Source organism: Manduca sexta, chromosome 12, assembly GCF_014839805.1.
Source record: "Manduca sexta isolate Smith_Timp_Sample1 chromosome 12, JHU_Msex_v1.0, whole genome shotgun sequence".
Taxonomy (NCBI): domain Eukaryota; kingdom Metazoa; phylum Arthropoda; class Insecta; order Lepidoptera; family Sphingidae; genus Manduca; species Manduca sexta.
The window spans coordinates 12,206,400-12,228,638 of record NC_051126.1 but is presented as its reverse complement, the minus strand read 5'-3'; the positions used below and the strand labels follow the sequence as shown (position 1 = coordinate 12,228,638).

Here is a 22,239-nt window from a genome sequence, read left to right as displayed (position 1 = left end):
TTAGATAAAAATAATGTTTTTATTGTTTAATAATTTGTTGATATTCTGATAAGTATGACCCGCTTGATAATGTGGTTTACGAGCACTGCAACGCGCTATTGACTTCGCTTCGTATCTTTTAATTCATTGGTATAATTGCTTAAGGTGATTGTGTTGCTGTGGTGATTTTTTTTACTCTTTTATCAGAATGTTTGCAATTATAGTATATTATGTTACCATGTAGAATGTGATTTTATGACCGGATTTTTACCTTGTGATTTAAGTATTTTGGTCACTTTTACAGTAAATCAGTTGTTAGATCTGTATACAGCAATATACGATGAGGATTCGGCACTCTCCAATCAACAGTTTAAAATATGTCATCGAACTATTATTATTTTTTACAAAATTCTTGTTTTGGTTCTATGAAGATTTTAAATACGAACTTATTTCAAAAAATAGCTACTAAACATTCATAGAGAAAAAAGAATGATAAAATTGAATATCCAAATCATTTATTCATGATATCAAGTACATGGATTTAACTTTTTTAGCATTTGTCTTTAGGTACCAGTTTAACAATATTATCCTCATTAGAATAAACAATGTTATCATCTTTATCAAAAGCAGCTCCCCAAATACTGTCTTCTCCTGTCTCCGAAATCAGCTTATTCATCTTTCTATCTGCCTCATTAACCGCATAGAATCCTACAGGGCTAGAGAAGTATAATTTTCCTTTACTGTCCTTAGTAAATGCATTCACATTGTAATCACCGAGGTCAACAACTTTATTAGTATGGTGATTAAATAAGAATATCCCTGAAGAGTTAGCGAAGAATACGTCATGGTGCTCTCCCACTGCCATCACCCTTGTCTTCGAGCTGCTCGCTTCAACGATCTGTTTCACTTGTCCATCCTTGAAGACATAAGGTTTCTCATCAGAGGTCGTGAAGAATAATCCGTGGATAGGACAGTAAAACATTTGCCAAATACTAAGACTTGTCACTCCTAAATTCTTCACAGATTTCGTTGCGTAATCGTAGGTGTAAATTCCATCTTTACCTCCGAGATATACTATATGGTTTGTAGTGTCGACTGCGGTGGCCATTCCGTCTTTGACGCCTGATATCTCTCCAAAAGATTTGGTGGCTAGGTTCAGATAGCCCATCTTTAGAACAGTCTTCGAGTCTACTTCGTCAGAGTAGCTGAAGAAGAGAGTGTTTTGTTGAGGATCGAAGCTTAATTGGTATGCCTGGTGTATGTTGTCTTTCAGTACTTCTTTCTCGTAGTTCTTGCCGTTGACCACTACGCAGTCTTTTGATGCCATCATCTGGTTGACGTGCAACGCACATATTGTTAGAATGAGGAGCTTCATCTGAAACAAACAATATTGTTTTATGAAAAACTTTAAAAAGTTAGTTATGTAGTTTCTATTTACTACATTACTGTAGTACTAATCTAAAAAGTCAAAAGGTTAATTAATGTTTATCTCTTACTTCGAAATGATAAATCTAATCAAGAATTTTAATTAACACTATTATGTAATTACAACGTATAGAAATATCTCGAAAAGAAATTGGAGACGTCGTTTAAATGCCACATTCGCAATAAATATTCATAACCAAATTTAATTATACAAATTTATAAAAGTCACCGCATTATAAACTCTTTTTTGAAATAGCAACACTAATATTTAAACTGTATACGAACTGCTTTACTGGAGAAGAAGTAAATATATGAAACTAAAAATATTTTACAAATATTTTTTTAAGCAAAGCACTTCATATAATGGACAGCAAAATTCTTACTTTTGACGTTTACAAGCGTACTCCCACTAAGCCAAGAAGCAGTATTCCAGCTTCTTTATGTATGGTAATTAAAGAGGTTATCTTAAACTCTGCCCTTTTGACTTACGATTGTTCTTATCATTATTTTCTCGACAAAAATATTTGAGTCAAAACAAAGGAGAGTGATAATGTGTTGTGATAGGGTAAGGCGTTTCGAGGTAAAGGACGTTTGAATAGAAGCCGTGTTTACAGAGGAGTGACGTCACTCTCTCGTGAGGATTTATTTAGAAAATTCTAAAGCGGCCTCAGTTTTAATGCTATGTTTTTAAATGGCGACTCTACAATGATCTGCTTTGTGCATTAAGCATGGTTTAGAATGTTTATTTATAATTGAATCATAGGGCGAGTGACTCGCTTGGTAAATGGTATCTTGGCTATACAAAAATAGTGGCAACACTATCTAATACTTTGTACAAGTGCTTTGTGCTAGGTATTAAGGAGTATTATATCTATGTTTTAGCAAAGAAAATTTTAAAATTAATAATAGGGCATTTGATGTTTGATTTTGTGTATAATTAATATGTAACAGTAATAAGCACAAAAGGAAATCCTTCTGTGAAAACAGCATTAAAATGCGCTAGGAAATGACGTAGTTATCAAATTTCAAATATTGCTACGTGCAAGTGTGGACATGGAGTGGGGATATCGCTCCATCTTTCTTTCGCACGCATCGTAATGACCGCCGACGCCACAAGCAAGTATTTCGTTCCTTATCTACTACCTAATTTAAATGGCTTATAACTTGTGGATTCTTCACCAGATTTCAATGATTTCTTCTGTTTTAGAATGTATACGACGTTTTATAAGTTATAAATAAAAATAAGTCAAATACCCCATTATATTTTTGTATTATCAATAATAACAAAATAATAATAAAGATGTTTACTGCCTGAAGTCAGATATAATATTTATCAACAATTTTAACTCATATTATTTACTAGATTTTGCCTGCGGCTTCACTCACGTGATCCAGTTTTCCTAGATAAAAGGTGCGTTAAACTTTTTCGGAATAAAAAATAGCATATGTCATCCCCAGTCTTGAAACATCTCCATACTAAATTTTATCGAAATCTGTTTAATACTTGTAAGTTTTTCGAGTTCAGACAGACACACGGCAGGAGAGTTTTTATAATATGTAAGAATAAAACCACATTTTATATTTCTCGCGTATTATAATTCTATTTCAAGAGCCAATGCTAATGTAAAAAGGCATTACTGTTTCGAACTTAAAAGCTCCATTTGAAGTAAGCTTGTTACAAAGATTCACAAAAATAAGACACTTGATGTTTTTATAATGTTCTTAACATAAAGAAACAATAAAAATATTATATTAAGAAGTCGCTTTCGGAGGGAAAAATATGTCCCATCCCAAGAGCTTAGGCAAAGGGTAGCGGTGAGGAATGGAATGGGGATTTTTAAATAATACCTAGAAAGGACTATTGATATTATAATCCATATTTATAAATGCGAAAGTAATTTTGTCTGTTCCGTAGGTAACGCTTTCATGAATCAATGGAATTTAGTATGGAATTATTTTGAAATTCTGGGAAGGACTTAGAAAGAAAGGAAATAGGTTTATTGTGGTAATAGGCTTCTTTTATAGCACTCAATAATGTCGCTTCATATTAGAGAAAAAAAAATCGTTTTAGTAGTTCCTGAGATTAGCGTATACAAACCAACAAACTCTTCAGCTTTATATATTAGTATAGATAAGTCATTAGGACTTGGTTATGGTTATGGGCTCCTTTTTCCGCACTTAGCCCGTAAAAAAAAAAAGCCGGGCCATTGTGCGTCGTCATTAGGACTTATAAATCCAAAATTATTACACTGGCTATATTTCCTTTCGGTCCAAAATATGTACTACTTCTTCGGAGCATAAATAGATAATCCTAAGAACTAAGAAAAGCGATGACACGCCTGCCCGTGGAACGGACTGCCGAAACGAATGTCCGCAAGTTCAAAAGCCTAGAGCACGCACCTCTGACTTTTTTAAAGTTGTGTATATTCTTTGTGATTATCGCTTGCTTTAACGGTGAACGAAAACATAGTCATGAAATATCTATACATAAGAAGTTCTCCGTAGTGTTATTAATGTATAAAAGTTGTCCGGTCTATGAACGTAGAAGGTATGTGAACTCTACCAAGCCGTATTAATCTAGCGTGGGGGACTAAAGTCTAAGCCTTCTCAATAGTATAGGAGGCCTGTACCCAGCAGTGGGGCAGTATATAGTACAGGGCTGATTTTATTAATATTTTTTTTGTTGCTTTGAATGATGAGACAAGCCCGCCGTTCGTCTGATGTTAAGCGATACGACCGCCTATAAACAGCAGAAACACTATCCAACACCTTGAATTACAAAGTATTATCTGGTATTTCCACTGCGCTCGCCATCCTGAGACATCAGATGTTAAGACTCACTATGTCCAGTAGTTACACTGGCTACAATGTCCTTCAAACACAACACAACAGTAATTACACACTACTGTTTGGCGGCAGAAATATTAAAAATTACCCAAAAATATTCTCATATGAGAAACCTAATTCATATAATTAGAAACATCACAAAACTCCCTACAAACCCGCGACACAATAACATTTCATTAACGGTCGGCCCAACATGCCGGTTGCAATAAATTTTCATTTTTGCGAGAGGATAGTGAAAAGAAAAGATAAATAGGCGGCTATTTAGAGTCGCATTTGCTATGTTGACCGCCGCCACAAGGCCGGCGATTTGATTAACAAAAGAGCACACAAGGTCCGCTAGATTTTCATATGTATAAAAATGATTTAGCTCCCTTTGTTTGACCTTAAGAAATGTCGGGGCTTAGATATATATATATTACGGATTTTTGTGACTTTGGCTTATAATTTGAGGTGGGGGTGTACTGAAATAAAAGAGTATCTCTTTGCAGATTTTTGGAGTAATATTTAGCCTATGATTCCTAATTTTATGTACGGTATGCTAGATTATTATAAAATACATATAAAATATTTTTTTTACGGATTTAATCATGGTTTTTTATATTATAACTTTCTTCCGACGTTTCGAAGACTGTTGCACGTTTGTCACGTGGAAAAATGAGGCGTTAGTTGTCAGAAAAGACAAAAATTACAATATCTACCTAAATTTTTTAACTATACAAATTATTTAATTGTTTTAGCTGTTGACGGTCCTACCTACGCAGAATAAGTTTAGAGTCTACGTAAAATAGTTTTATTTCACTATCTAACATTCGCATAAACATTAAAAATCATTATAATTACATAGTTCAAAATCAATTATATATTGCCTTGCCGTCTACTGAGTCTAGATAAATCGATAAATTTTAATTTAAACACATGTAAAAGATCAACATGTGAAGCAATATAAACTAAAATAAAGTCATTAACACACGAGTTCATTTAATATTTATGGTTTTATGAAATTCGCCACTCGGGGAACGAGTGAAGGGCTCGCGACGCCCTCAACTTCTGCGACCGTTAAAATTTAAATGTACAGTTTTCATATTTGGAACATCGAAGTTATAATTATGGTGTCGGTTGATGTTTTGATTACTCTATGCCGAAACATCTCGCAGTATTTGAATAATTTTTATACGGTATGTGGTGTGCCGAACAGATAGAGTATAAGCTAGATAATTATGCCTTGCTTAAATAAATACTGGAAAAATGTATTGTGTCGAAATTAACATAGGATGAGGGTCCGTAGCTGATTGCCTCGGTGGCGTAATTGTGCTGCATGCGCAGTACGGCAGCGCTCTGAGGCCCTGGGTTCGAATCCCGGGTCGGGAAATGATATTTGGGCATTCTGCTCAGTATCAGCCTAGAGTATGGAATTTGTGCTCGATATAGCGAGGCTCGCCTCCTATCAAGGGACGGATCACACTTGGCGAAAAGTGGGAATCCTGGTTGCGCTTCTGCACACTCCTTCGGGGATAAATGCGTGATTATGTGTGAGTGTGAGTGAATAGAAAAAAAACTATAATATTTAGAGGACAAATTAGTTATTTTTTTATCATTCAACTTTTATTGCTCATATTTACGATAATTAGGGTCGTTGATTTTAATTGCTGTATCAAAACACACAACAATATATTTATACTACTGAGAAACAATAAAGTTATTAACGAAAAACTCCAATGAAACTTATATAATATTTGCGAACCTTGAAACGGGGGATCTTGCGGGATTATACCCCGCGTCTGATAGTTGCTCAGAATCCCAGTAAGTCGCTCTAGGAGCACAGATAACTGGAATAAAGTTGGAGGGATTAGCCAGAAATCTTCGCCACTGTTTCCAAAGCCACCTTTGTGTTACGCAGATATTGCCTTAAGCGAATATTTTGATCAAACTATTCTATTGCTTTATTTGGTTAGATTAAGGTTGTAAGATTTTTGGATTTTAAATATAATACCGTTTTAAAGGTGTCGTATTGGTTCAGTGTCTACAAATAGTTTTAGACTAAGGTACTCAATTTTTGGGCTTTAAATGTATTACTTATAGTTTTGAAGTTATAGTTACTTATAGTTTGTTTTATTGGTTCAGTGTCTACAAAAGGTTTTAAGTTAGGACTAAGGTACTTAATTTTTGGGCTTTAAATTTATTACTTATATAATAGTTTTGAAGTTATACTTTAGTTTTGAAGTTATAGTTACTTATAGTTTGTTTTATTGGTTCAGTGTCTACAAATGGTTTTAGGTTAGGACTAAGGTGCTTAATTTTTGGGCTTTAAATTTATTACTTATAGTTTTGAAGTTATAGTTACTTATAGTTTGTTTTATTGGTTCAGTGTCTACAAATGGTTTTAAGTTAGGACTAAAGTACTAAATTTTTGGGCTTTAAATGTATTACTTATAGTTTTGAAGTTATAGTTTAGTTTTGAAGATATAGTTACTTATAGTTTGTTTTATTGGTTCAGTGTCTAAAAATGGTTTTAGGTTAGGACTAAGGTACTTAATTTTTGGGCTTTAAATTTATTACTTATAGTTTTGAAGTTATAGTTACTTATAGTTTGTTTTGTGGTTCAGTGTCTACAAATGGTTTTAGGTTAGAACTAAGGTACTAAATTTTTGGGCTTTAAATGTATTACTTATAGTTTTGACAGGTGCCATATTTGTTTATTATCTTCCAGTGGCAAAGGGCTCATAGCCCAATTCCTGCCGGCTTTCCTTCGTAATTTATATAAAATCGAATTATAATTAGAACGATTTCTTAACCGAATTTATGCATATATTATCCAATAAATTTTGTCTATTAAAATATTTATTGGCGGCAACGTGGCGCGCTCTAGGAGAGGCCTATGTTCAGCAGTGGACAGTTGCAGGCTGATAAGATGAGATGAGAAATTTTATCGGGTACATTATCGGAAAATTTCATCCATAGCCACCGGTGTCTTCGTATGTATACTGGATATGCTTTTGTCGTGCAGGCATTAAAAAAATCTTTCGAGCGCAATTAAAATATTTCTTATCAGTCGATATCTTATCTAGACGCCACTTCAAGACATACCATACTGTTGTAGAATGTAAACTTTGTTGTGACTAATATTTTTTATGTAATCTATTTTTATAAATATTTGAATGTTGTTGTTTTGTTGTTTGCTTAGTAACTTACTCTGAAATAAACACTCGTGTCAATAACATATCTTTTTTACTTAATTTTATAAATAATTCAGAACATATATACCAATTACTTACAACACATACCATACCATACACACCATCAAGTGCAGTAGTAGGGTCACAATTACCCGTATAAAAAAACATTGCTTCAAGTTTTGAAATTCGAAGTTGCTGTTTATGACCGGTCATAGCTTACGTCACACGAACTTGACTCTTATCGCTCAATAATAAAGTGCAGTAAATCTCTGTTTATGAGAGCGTGGTGTTAAGCTTGGCTGACAAGCGCACGCCTGTTGTCCTGCCGAACGTTAATTATAGCCCGTAGCGTGAAATATGAACCGATATCCAGCATTGTGATGCTGAATTATGGGGCCTATTGCTAAACCCATAGGTGTTATCGATTCGGCCAAGTACTAAAGTTAATGTCATTTGTAATTTACGTAATTACGTTCTTGCGGAAGGTACTAATGTGCCCAACTTGGTTAGATGGTTACAGTAATATATATTTATTTTGCAAGTAAGAGATTATGTAAATTTTTCGTAGTTTAAGTAAGTACATTTTCATCTTCGTCATCTCAGCCACAGGAAGTCCACTGCTGAACATAGGCCTTGGGGGAAGTAAATTTTGCTAGTGGAAAATTACTAATGAGCATCGAAATAAAATTTATTTTTTTTATTTATTTTTTTTTTTAAAAAAAATTTATACTATAGCCTTTATAAAGGTTGCAAAGTTCTCGATACGTTGAGAGAAAAATAAAATATAAAAAACTGCGATAAAATTTGAAAATTAGTTTCACTTCGATGTCGATACTCGCGGAAACATTGTAACATACTGATTCTATAGCTTAAGAAAATAACTTACGAAAAACAAACAAATTCCCGCCTTATTGCAACCACAAAAGGCAATGTAACATCCAAATAAACAACTAACCTAATAGCCCATCTATAACCATAGCTGTAATGCATCAACACGTACGCCATTTATTCCAGATTTCTTCATCTAGAATAATGTGGCACATTAACTTGGGTAACAGTGATTAAACGACTTGTCCGCTCAGCTAATACAGTGGAGCTTTGTCCATGGCCTTTTATTTCGGAAGGGCTATGCGTGTCATCGTGTGTAGATTTTTTACGGAAGAGTATGGACTTGGTTTGGAGATATTTTTTATATATTTTTATTGCTTTAAACGACGAGACGAGCTTGCCGTTCGCCTGATGGTAAGTGACATGACCAGAAACAGTAAAAACACCATTTAACACATTACATTACAAAGTGTTGTTGGGTATTCCACTGCGCTCGCCATCCTGAGACATGAGATGTTAAGCTTTGTTATGTCCAGTAGTTACACTGGCTACAATGTCCTTCAAACCGGAACACAACAGTGACTACACACTGCTGCTTGACGGCAGAAATAGACATTGCGGTGGTACCTATCCAGGCGGAGTTTCACATATGAGAGATCTACCACCACTAAATGTATTGCTTTATAATGTAAATGAGAAAAATCTTATGGATAATATTCCACAAAAACGAGAAGTTGTCTTCAACTTCATCGGTATCAACCTTATATCTATACACGTTACAAAACAAAGTCTCCTTTTCTGTCTCTCTGTATGTTATCGACTTTCTCAAAATCTACCGAACGGATTTTTATGAAATTTGGAGATAGTTTAAGACCCTGGAAAGGTTATAGGATACTTTTCATCCTGGGTATATACTTATCACACATTGTTTGCATCTAGGGAAAAATAAATTGAATACACTTAAGCGTAAGGAAAATGTTTGGACGACGTTTGTAGTTTTATTTCGACATAATATAGCTCGTTCATTGCTAAATTTTTGCCAATTTTGCTGAAAGTCAATGTTCATCCAAACACCATTAAGTTAGGTTGATTTATTGATTCGAAAAGCAGAAATGTTTCTTGCCCGATCTGTCAAAAACATGCCCGTTAAAATATTATTACTCACGTAAACATAATTACTTATTTTTCATTTAATTGATTAAACTCAAGATTCAGTGTTACCAATTTTAATTACACCTAAAGAGTATTTCTGATATCAACATCTTAATATTTTTTCGCATATAAATCATAGTATCTGCGCACTACTTATCTCCTTCAGCCATGAGATGTATTGTCCCGAGGGTCGTATATCTGAGTCCTGACTCGACTCTCGCGAGACGCTCCCTTCCCGTGTTTTCGTTCTAAAATCGATTTATTATTTTTTTATTTTCACAGATGTAACGATGTAGTTTATGGGTTTGTTTTTTACGAAATTCCATACTGCCAGCAAAAACTCAAAAGAATTCGATGATTAATGTCACTTCGATATTGTGCGTTTAGAACTGGCCAGTAAAATTTGAAAATAGAACTTTTATTGTTTTTATTTATGTTGTCTATAAATAATAAAGTTTTTAAATTGTGGCCAGTACTAAATTATAATTGTTTTTATCGTTTTGTGAGCAACTAAAACAATTTGTATAGATTTTGAATTTAGAACTTAAATTGAAAGACTGTGGTAAAATCTTAATGTATTTGACACTTAAATACCTAGCTAATAGTGGAAACTAGGAGCACAAAGGGCGAACCGCATGCCGCCGGAGCCAAGATTTAAGTGCCTTTTGGGCTAAGTTAAATCTCAGTAGAAACTAATTTCTGCGAAATATATAACGTAGTTGTTACAACAGTAATAATTATATTCGCGTCTGATAAGCTACTTAAGTAAAACAAAACTAAAACTTTATCGTTAAGCCGCTTGTCTTTGAAATATCTTTTACATATCAATTATCATAATTGGCCCACACTTGATCAGTTTGACTCATCGATATATATGTACTACATACTCGATCTGGCGTTCGGTACATTCATTGTGTATGACTCAACTGTACTGCAATCCATACTCCTGAGTATGATTTCAACATTGATAGCGTGTGGTTATGTACGAAGTTGCGCTCATAATATAACAAACAACTCGAGTCTAAGTGACAACCTCGATGTGAATAAAAAATATTTGTTAAATAAGTACAATTATTTGTTGTTCAAGTGAATAATTAGGTTATAACAGTGACGTTTTAGTTGGCATGTTAGTTCAGATTATGAACAAATCGTTTATATGGACATTCGTATCTATAGAATATACATCAATAGTTCGATTCAACTGAAAAGAACATCGTAACCTCAAAACTAAACAAACAGCGTCTCCAAAGGATTATCGGAGTGTATAAGTTCCATATGCATTATAGATCATGTGCTAGTTTTTGTGTTGACATAAATCGTGGCCCTCCGGGAGTGCCGGACGTGCTGGCAGACAGCCCTCTTGTGCCTCATGATTTACAGCTACGTTTGGTTCGATTGCGCTTCAATTATTTTTATGTTAGTTCCAATGGCATTCGTATAGTGTTTACGACTTCTTCATATTAGATTTCAGGGTACAATTATGGTGATCATGAAGGTATATAATAACCTTCGTGTTTGACATTTCCTTCGGCGTCGTCTAGCATCAGATGCATTAGTCATTCTCACCTCCCTCGATCGGGGTTTGCAACTGCCCGAAACCAAAAGTACCACAATATATTCCACCAAAGCAGTCCGTTTTTATATGGATACGGCAGTGACCACACTGCATCTGATGGTATGTGAAGTAGGGTCCAAATAAAGTATGGGCTGATGAGAGATAATTTCCCTTTATTCCTTTTATATGGGCATGGCAGTGACCACGCTGCACCTGATGGTAAGTGAAGTAGGGTTCAAATAGAGTATGGGCTTATGAGAGATAATTTCCCTTTAGTCCTTTTTATATGCGCATGGCAGTGACCACACTGCACCTGATGGTAATTGCATAGGGTCCAAATGAAGTATGGGCTGATGGAGATAATTTCCCTTTAGTCCTTTTGATATGGGCATGGCAGTGACCACACTGCACCTGATGGTAAGTGAAGTAGTGTCCAAATAGAGTGTGGACTGACGATAAATAATTACCACTTGTCAAAATGATTTCGGCCTGTTTGAACTGGGTATACATAGACTGATCCCGGAGTGTAACGTACTTACGTGCTCAGGGGATTTTAGGTCTTGTGTACAGTGGTTGCAATGTGGCTGGATACAAATATCCTAACACCAGAAAAGCAAAGCACCAGGAGTTTTGTACAGTTTAAATTTAATGTTCTGTATTGATAACATAGCCAGATGAAATATAACTAAATATTTTAAAGTACAATTAATACGATAAGATTTGTTGGTGGTAGGATATATTTTATATTCGCTGGGATAGCGACCAGGGTACACACACAAGGTATTTAAATCCGCCTTATTGGCCCACGTAAGTATGTCGCGTCCCGGCATCAGCTTATGTATACCCGGATCCAACAGGCCGGCATAATTGTATGAACTGCCAAGGGGTAATCATCTCAGTAGACATTCTATTAAACTGCACTTCGCTTACCAGGCTCAGTGGAGTCACTTTGCCGTGCACGTATACAAGGCGAAATTGCCAAATATTTGCGCCAATTTTTTGTGTTTAATGTTAACGTTTACTATTGGAATTGCTTACATTTTAGTCTAACGCGTAATGAATAATTCATAAGGCGTCAGATTAAACCAAACCACATTTTTGGTTTGTATTTGTTTGCGAAAACAAACTGTGTAAACTGAATATTCAAAATAAATAGGTTTGTATATACGAATTTTGAGTTATAACATTTTAATATTATGCTGTAAGATAGATTTTTTGCCATTTTTAAAGAATACAATGAATAGAAACAAAACAAAAGGGGACTTTGTTTTCTGACATGTTTACATGTATACCTATCAAGTTGAAAGCAACTTTTAATTTTTTGGGAATATTATTCATTGGTTCTTTCTCACTAACATTGAAAAGCAATACATTTACTGGTGGTAGACCACCAGTAAATGAAGAGAGATTTCTTTTAAATGTGAGAGTCCGCCTGGGTAGGTACCACCGCAATGACTATTTCTGCCGCCAAGCAGCAGTGTGTGGTCACTGTTATATTCCGGTTTAAAAAACATTGTAGCCAGTGTAACTACAGGACTTAATAAGATCTAACATCTCATGTCACAGGATGGCTAGCGCACTGGAGTACCAAACAATATTTTGTAATTCAATGTGTTGGATGGTGTTTCTATTGTTTATGAGCGGTCGCTATATCTATATATATCGCTTACCATCAGGCGAACGGCAAGCTTGTCTCGTCATTCAAAGCAATAAAAAAATCTTAGTTTTATTAACTGTTGAATTGATTTAAAATATTCTCTTATATTTCATTACGTATTTCGAGAAAAGAGTTTGAGCATAACCTATTTTGAATTATGTTAAATATTATGAAACTTCTATTACTAAATTGAACTACGCCTTAAATTTCATAGTAAATACTGCTCAGGATAATATAAATGATAAGAGGGGTTATTTAAATGCATTCGCTACTCGGCACCCTCCAGGAAATTGTTTAGTTCCCCGTCGCAATCTTAAGCTAGGTTCCCTGTCTTACATTCTGATTATTCGAGGCTAGATGTCTGCGAAATTCTTTTATATTCTATGTGTTTCCAAATTTCTTGGTGTATAAAGTTTATAGAAAGAGGTCGTGAGTCGAATTGTAATGTTTCTGAAAAGAAATTATGGTAATCAGATGAAATTATGTTTTTCTAAATTTCAATAAATTACAAGAGTAGACAATACGAGTTGGCAAGCATAGGGCACCCTTCAGCTTGGTGAAGTGATAATTTGCGATAGGCTGAAGACCGGTTGAAATGACGCGTATTGAAGGAGGCCTATGTACAACAGTTGACTAAAATATAACTGATTATGATGACAACAAGAGCTTTACTTAGAATTAGTTTTGGTATTAATGAGGGAAATTTTATCTTATCTATCTCTACCTTTAATTTCTCTACACCGTCCTTTTTATAGTGCTGTGGATACCCTGATTATAATGATAAAACAGCATTGCCAAATGACCCCTAAGCCTTGCTCTAAAATCTTCGTATTTTCAACATTATTACTAACAATTTTAGAAATCATATCCAAAAACATTTATCAAATGTCTCACTTCATTTGAGACTTTATACTTCATTTAATGCGGTTCATATTTATTTATTTTTATTTTCCAGAAAGCCGAGTCCGCTTCCCTTTCGCTTGCACTTTTTCATGTTCAAGTCTCGGCAACTGCTGTTGATTTCTTAAAAAACTAGTTAAGATTAAGTCTTTTCACTTTAAACTTATCTTAGAGTTGAAAAATATTACTTTTCATATTTCATGGTACATTTTTTAACGAACCACGTTTGTTTTGAAATGTTTTTCCTTAATATTATATTTTGTACGGGTCCTAGATTTATTTTGAAACGTAAATCACAGAACGAGTTTATTGTATAACAGTTTTCTTATTTAATTGGTTGCTGGCTATTGTTAGTATTTTTTTCTTAAACCGTGTTGCCCGGTGTTGTGCCTAGAACTGCCAATCAAAATATCGATTTGAAGAATAATAGTCGATTTTGATTGGAGGGCGGAGTAGTTGTTTTACGGTACGACTGAAGTACTGAGATTGAATTCAATCTCTAAATCAGTGATATTGGGTTTTTCTGTTATCAGGTCGGAGTATGGAGCTAAAACGCCTCAAACTCGCTCCGGCGGAATACGCATGATAGAGTAGTTATATCAGTTGCACCTCTGCCTATACTTTGGGTATAAAAGGCGTGAGTGTATGTGTTTTTTTAACATGAGATATTTGTTAGCCTGGTAACGACCGGCCTATATGAAAACATCGCACTTCTTGGTGAGGGCATTAAGCGCTCGCAACCCTTGAAAATTAAGCGACTGTGCTGAGGCCAATCCACTAACGGATCACGAACCTCGGCACAGGATTCACTGGGATAGAATGAGACCTCAGCAATTATGAAGTGTGTGCTTTGGATTGTAATTTTTGTATGGCTGTTAAAATTTTCTTTAAACGAATGGAGACCAAGAACTGGTCATAGAACCGGGGTAGATCTTCAATGAGGTGGGCCGACGACTTAGTCCACGTGCCGAGACGTGGACACTGACGGTAAGGCTAGTCCATAAATTTAAGGTCGCGCAGCGGGCGATGGAGCGAGCTATGCTAGGTGTCTCTCTGGCGGATAAAATCAGAAATGAAGTTATCCGTGAGAGAATCAAAGTAACGGACATAGCTCGGAGAATAAGCAAGCTGAAGTGGCAGTAGGCTAGCCATATCTGTCGTAGGACCGATGGCCGCTGGAACAGACGAGACCTAGAGTGGAGACCGCGTCTCGGTAAGCGTTGCGTAGGACGACCTCCGACCCGCTGGTCCGACGATATTCGTAGGATCGCCGGTGGACGCTGGATGAGGAGAGCGGAGGACCGAGCAGCGTGGTGCGCGTTAGGGGAGGCCTATGTTCAGCAGTGGACAGCTGTAGGCTGATGATGATGATGATAGGGGGACGAAGCTGGATGAGGACTGGCCTGGACAGAACAACCTAGTGCATTGCAAGAGGCCTACGCTCAGCATTGGAATATATACGCTCAGGATGATAAAGAGTTAAAATTTTGGCGTGAAAACAGCTTAGCCCAAGTGTTGCTTTCTGTCAACCCCACACTCGTGAATTCACACAAATAAAGTGTAACTTTAATGTAATGAAATCGCAGTTGTATACGGGTACATTTACTTCGCTCCAGGACACGACCCGTGGGACTTGTAAGATGGATAGTCTTATTGCTTCTACCTGGAAATGTATTAAACATATACCTTTCCTATCCATATACATACAATCATATTAAGAAATACTTAATACGAATTATTGGATTTTATTTGTTCTTTTTTTATTTCACCATTCTGTCTTTCGCCATGGGCTGGAAGATCTTTGAAAAGTACGCGTCGAGAGTGAATTTACGCATTTTCGGATTTTATCACTTTTTTTTTAACTTTCTCTTCTTGGCTTTGAAGGCTGGAAAGGCTTTGAAACGTATGCGTCGGGAGATAATTAAAATGCAAAAAACTGTAGCTAAGTAAATCTGAAAAGTACTTTCATTACGATGGCTAACATTCACGTAAAAATTAGTTATCATTATATTATATTACTATTACATTACATTGACTGCTTCAGTGACGGAGATGTATGTGTGTGCGGTATATCAATTGAGGTCCCGGGTTCGAATCAAGGGTCGTGCAAGGATGTTGGGTTTTCTGTTCGGTTTGATCCAACATATTGAATTAGTGGTCGATATAGCAATCAGCTCACCCCCTATGACGTCATGGGGCGAAACGAACTACGAAAGTTGGTTACCTGGTTGCATTCGTACCATGTCGGGAATAAAGTGGTGATGTGGTGTATATTACGGATTATTTATAATTTATTTAAACTCTTTATTGTACATCAAATAGTATAGAAAAGTAAATATACAACATAGATAATGAACAAACAGGAAGTACGAATGGCGGTCTTATCTTATCTTCTTTTTATTTTAATCAAAATCGCAGCACTTCCTAACAATATATTATCAGTGATTGCTTATATCACGGCAATATAATAATAATAATATCAGCCCTATATTATATACTTGTCCACTGCTGAGCACGGGCCTCCTCTACTACTGAAAGGGATTTGCCTTGGTCCACCACGCTGGCCTAGTGCGTATTGGTAGACTTCACACACCTTCGAAATTCCTATAGAGAACTTCTTTCAGATGTGCAGGTTTCCTCACGATGTTTTCCTTCACCGTTAAAGCGAACGATAAATTCACAAAGAATACACACATAATTTTTTTTAGAAAAGTCAGAGGTGTGTGCCCTTAGGATTTGAACCTGCGGACATTCGTCTTGGCAGTCCGTTCCACACCCAACTACGCTATCGTACTGTAAAATAAATATATATTTTTTTTTTCACAAACTAAATGACGAGACGAGTAATACCCTCGCCATCCATTAAGGGCACCTAGATATTTATACGTTGTAAAAAATATACTAATCAGGTTCGTGTTTTGGAAGTGCATCTTTCAAATATTATTCAAAATGCTTGTGAGTTTGTATTAAAACTTTGCATATTCTTGCATTAAGCCCATAAGTACGCGTATGAAGCGGGTCCTTTGCGGAAACTTTGTTAGTTTCCAGCGGAAAACTCTAGAACAATTTGCGTTCAATAAATGGGAGAAGTTACTGATGTCTTTACAAAAACAATTTGTTTTCGGGTCATTTTTACTTGGTCACACATTGTTGAATTGAATATTCTCCGCTTTTATGACTAACTTTTGCCTACTTTATATGTATTTTACTGGTGTTAGGTCTCTCATAGAGTCCGCCTGGGTAGGTAGCACTGCAATGTCGATTTCTGTCAAGCAGCAGTGTGTAGTCACTGTTGTGTTCCGGTTTGAAGAACATTGTAGCCAGTGTAACTACTGGTCATAATAAGATTTAACACCTCATGTCTCAGGATGGTGAGCGCAGTGGAATACCAAACATTACTTTGTAATTCAAGGTGTTGAATGGTGTTTCTACTGTTTATGGGCTGTCGTATTGCTTACCATCAGGCGAACGGCAAGATCGTATATATATACTTAGTCTGGCCATAAATACTGTTACACTTAATTATAAAAAAATATTACATTTGAATTTCGAATCTGTCATTTTTATACGATTGTTCATTGTGTTTTCTCATTTTGGCGCCAATACATTGTAAAATATTTTGCGATATTAAAATGGTGTGGGGTGATAAAGAGAACCGAATCGCTGTGATAGCATTACACAAAGTAGGTATGGAGCCAAATGCAATTTTTAAAACTCTCCATACACTTGGTATTAGTAAAATGTTTGTGTACCGGGCTATTAATAGGTACAATGAGACCTCCTCTGTTTGTGACAGAAAAGATCTGGCCGTCCACGTAGTGTTCGTACGAAAAAGGTGGTCAAAGCAGTAAGGGAAAGAATTCGAAGAAATCCTGTCCGAAAGCAAAAGATTTTATCTCGGGAAATGAAGATAGCACCTAGAACCATGTCGCGTATTTTAAAAGATGACTTAGGACTTGCAGCCTATAAGAGACGCACTGGCCATTTCTTAACTGATAATTTAAAGAAGAATAGGGTGGTAAAATCGAAACAACTACTGAAGCGGTACGCAAAGGGAGGTCACAGAAAAATTTTGTTTACGGATGAGAAAATTTTTACAATTGAGCAACATTTTAACAAACAAAATGACCGTATTTATGCTCAAAGCTCTAAGGAAGCTTCCCAATTAGTCGACAGAGTGCAACGTGGACATTATCCGACTTCAGTGATGGTTTGGTGGGGTGTTAGCTATGAAGGAGTGACTGAGCCATATTTTTGTGAAAAAGGTATCAAAACATCGGCACAAGTGTATCAAGATACCATTCTTGAGAAGGTAGTTAAGCCCCTTAACATCACCATGTTCAATAACCAAGTATGGTCCTTCCAGCAAGACTCGGCGCCGGGTCATAAAGCTCGGTCCACGCAGTCTTGGTTGGAATCGAACGTTTCGGACTTCATCAGAGCTGAAGACTGGCCGTCGTCTAGTCCCGATCTTAATCCGCTGGATTATGATTTGTGGTCAGTTTTAGAGAGTACAGCTTGCTCTAAACGCCATGATAATTTGGAGTCCCTAAAACAATCTATACGATTGGCAGTGAAGAATTTTCCCATGGAAAGAGTGCGTGCTTCTATTGATAACTGGCCTCATCGTTTAAAGGACTGTATTGCAGCCAATGGAAACCACTTCGAATAAGCTTTTTATATTTTTAATTGTTTTATATTTATGTATTAAACTGACACACTGTAAAAGTAATAAATGTTATTTGCAGTTAACAATTTTCTTTTTTCTTTATTACAATATTTATGGCAAGACTAGGTATATATATATATATATATATATATATATATATATATATATATATATATATATATATATATATATATATATATATATATATATAGGCGTAGAATCGTCTACACTTGAAAATATAATGGTAAAATTAAAATGCACTAATATATCTGCTTACGCCTTTAAAGATAAAAGGCGTGATAATATGTTATAAAATAAACTAGAACATATTCTAAAATATGAGTGTAGGTCGTCTGATAAGCAAATGTCTTGGATTTCCCGCGAGAGTCCTACACGAAACCTTCATATTTACATTTGATTATAATAGAAGATCAATTTAAACTTTATTTAATGACCAAATTACACAAAATCATTATAAATAATTATTATACAAGTCATAAATTTTAAAAATTAATTACTCAACAACATATTACATACATATTATTCTTAAACCTAATCGAAGAGGCCGCCACGGACCATGCCTGGCGTAAAGGTGCCCATAACGCTGGCAACATTACCACGCTGTATAGAAAGCGATATCTGTTGCACCAGATACGATTCAGCACGGAATTCCTCGCCGATTATAATTGCTGAATATTTTTTATATGTATATCTGACTAAATTGTAAATAGGTTGTTCAGTTATGTAAAGTTAATTAGATTATAATTATGATTTAAAGAAAATATATATATTTTTTATATTCAAATTAAATTTATTATTCAATCTCATTTTAATGTATTTCTTTTATTATTTCTTACCTATATATTATTAATATAATATAATGAATATAGTTTTCGTTAGCAATGTGGTATTTATTGCACCTACAATTTAAATATGCTTACAAATATATTGCAATGATATTATAACAGTTTTTTTATATTAAATGTAACACCTGGGGAAATATTTTCTTAAAGGAAATGGATTAGGTGAACGACATAGTTTTTTGGACCACTTTTATTTTTTCGCGCAGAAAGAGTCTTATGACTACCTTCCAGCCGAGGAGGAAAACTGAGCGGTTTTGTTGGGTTCATCCTTACGACCTGACGTTGAGCCGCTCAGAAAGACGGTAAAGGTCAGGCGACCATCGGGCCAAGTGCCTATACTGTATTAACCCTACGCATAGCATACCAACTAAAACTCCAAGGTGGCCCTCCGACGTATTAGTGACGGCTGCGGACTATCTCCGACGGAAGTGTCTGAGTTGTGGTCCACAACCGCCCTTGCACAATGCCGCCTAGATCGGCCTGTCACAGAAGGACGCCTTCAGCGTCAACGGCAGCGTAAGGCCTAATTTTGACGCACAATAATGTAATCTAATGACAGGCAAACCGTTGCCGAGACCCTCCGATGGCCTTTAAATAAATTCGATTTTAAATTAATCTTCTCGTTACAATGGAAAAAAAAACAAGTTTAAGTGTTCATAGAAAAAGGGAAACAATCGACCAATCATAACAAAGAATGTACTGTCCGCCACTTAAGTTCCTTTGTCTAACAACAGATGTCGCTTATCGTTTTAATAAATACAATCTTGAACGCCTTATACCCTAAGTTAGATTTTAACACGCCAAAAGTCAAGGCCGTGAGGACCTATAAATAAAAGCGTAGTCAGCACGCAACGTTCAGATGAGAGATAAGAGTTAAACTTAATTTTGACAACAATTTTCATAGTTGCAAAAGTTTACCTGTAAATGTTATTACCTCTCCATCCGAAGCGTTCTTTCTTTCCTCCGGGAAACTTAAAATTACGCCACAATTCGGCACGTTTAGAGAAGGGTTAAATTTATTTTTAGTATTTAAAGTCGTTGACTAGATTGAAAGCTATAGAAATATTTTTGAATATATGGATATGAAGTAATACCTATTTGGTACGTTATGAGTATCTATTTTTTTACTACATTATAGTTCAATAAAGAAAAAGTATTACAAATAATAATATAATCAGAAAGTTGATCATGGTAAAGACAAAAACTATATTTTTTTGTAAAATGTTAAATACCTAAAATATTTCACAAGTATTCATGTTTATTAATGTAGTTTGATATTCATTATATTTCAATTACTATGAAAATTACATTAAAAAGACTTTTCATTCTAATATTCAAAATAGACGTGAAAGTTAATAAGTTTAGTTTAAGTTAAAGTCCCTAAGATGACGGAATAACTTAAAAAGTATTTGTTTGCAAAATTTCTCAGATAAGAAGAAAAATTTATTTTTAAATTCCTTACACCATTATTTTGTTGGATGTATATAAACATATCTCTATTGTCAATCGGCAATGTCTGAACCTCACTCCACTTACCATCAGATGGCGGAGGGGGGGTCAGTGGCGAAGGTCCTATAACCTGATTCCTATCTGCTTCCCTTTACGCAGAACTAGATTTTGGTCGCGGCTTCAACCGTGTGAAAGAGTTTTCTGGGATAAAAGTCCCACTATCTATTTTAATAGATAGTGGGATAGAAAGTAGCCCATAACTTTTCCAGGGTCTTAAACTATCTCCTTACCAAATTTCATAAAAATCCATTCGGTAAATTTAGAGAAAATCGATAACATACAGACAAAAAAGGGGACTTTGTTTTATAATATGTATAGATTTATGTAGAATCTATAGGTAATTATCTTTAGAACGATTTATAGACCGCATGCAAACATAATAGTACTATAATATGTTGTGTAGTGTTCCTCTTCGGAAAATTTTACCTTCAGCCACTGTAGGGGAATTCCCTTAGCCATACCCTATAAAAAACTAAACACACAACGTAATTGATATGATATATATAGATATATAGAGGTACAAACAAGCCCTCTGCATCTCCTTGAACTGTGGTCTCTTCAAGAACACAATTCAACTTCAAAATACACTTAGTAACCGTAAAACATTTTTTAACTGAAATGAATGGAGCGGCGCAGATTTGGAACTTGCTAAAGTAATTATGAACGTTGACGTTAATTTGTTTAAGTTTTTTGAACTGTAAATAACGGGTTTGTTTAAATTTTTTATTGGTGTTTTTTTTTATTTTTTTTTATTTGTAGGCATCATCTATGCGGAGCTACAGTGATTCAGGGACTTGTGTAGCGCGAAAAGCTTTTTTTTATTAGGGCACGGCAAATTGATTCCACTCCACGTGATAGTAAGTGAAATGGGATCCCATAGAATGTCGACTGATGAAAGATGATCACTCCTCGGTAGTCGAGTGGAGTAGGGTCCCATAGAATGTGGACTGACGACAGAATATTATCCCACGACAGTCGTCACAATTATGCCGGCCTGTTGTAACCTACACAAGCTGATCCCGAACGGGATACATTAACATGGGCACTATGGTGAGTTTTAAAACCTAGTGTACGGCGGTCGCAGTCCGGGGGGATAGATCTTACCAGCAGCTAAATATATATAGATAAAAACAATATAAAAACTAACTAACCTTAACCACCAAGTCTTCTAAAACCAGCTCAAATGCGCAATACACTCCGCACCAAACACTGAACAACTTCACCCCGACCGTACTGAAAGTAGATTCACTTACACTTTAGAAATGCACTTTACCTCTGTACAAACTTATAAAATACATTGGAATGACGAATGAGAAACTAAAGCCGTGTTTATACTGGGGCTATATTAATATTTATTTATCTATTTACACATGGTATACAGGCGGATTTTATGTTATGGGTATTATTTCTCGATCAGCCGTAGGTTGGTGTAGAGAGATAAAAAAGAAAGAGGAAAACACATCATTGGAGTAATAATAAAACAAATATATGACATAATTATAAAATGTACCTAGTTAAAAATAGTATCCTCGCATATATAAATATATATTAAGCTACATAAAATAGTTACTAAAATAAATAAAAGGTAAAACTATATCACAATTAAATGTCAAGTGATTCATTCGAAGACTGCTAAATGAATACCGATATGATACAATAGTAATAAATCGTGGAAACACGTA

The 22,239-nt window shown here is 35.3% G+C and overlaps 1 protein-coding gene across 3 annotated transcripts; it reads right to left on the bottom strand.

Annotated features, from left to right (window-relative positions):
- Positions 1 to 472: 472 nt before the first annotated feature.
- Positions 473 to 21,800, bottom strand: LOC115452048 (ommochrome-binding protein-like). Of its 3 annotated transcripts, none has more exons than XM_030180501.2 (2): positions 21,709 to 21,800; positions 473 to 1,354 (listed from the first exon to the last, which is right to left on the bottom strand). In XM_030180501.2, the coding sequence occupies exon 2, from the start codon at positions 1,352 to 1,354 to the stop codon at positions 530 to 532; it is 825 nt and encodes a 274-aa protein (XP_030036361.2). In that variant the 5' UTR covers positions 21,709 to 21,800; the 3' UTR covers positions 473 to 529. The 3 variants fall into 3 exon arrangements, with proteins under 3 accessions (XP_030036361.2, XP_030036352.2, XP_037293807.1); XM_030180492.2 differs by lacking the exon at positions 21,709 to 21,800 and adding an exon at positions 1,788 to 1,943; XM_037437910.1 differs by lacking the exon at positions 21,709 to 21,800 and adding an exon at positions 1,690 to 1,824.
- Positions 21,801 to 22,239: the final 439 nt, after the last annotated feature.

Excerpts from the sequence above, each read along its gene's own strand:
- LOC115452048 (XM_030180501.2), bottom strand. The coding sequence starts at position 1,354 with ATGAAGCTCCTCATTCTAACAATATGTGCGTTGCACGTCAACCAGATG.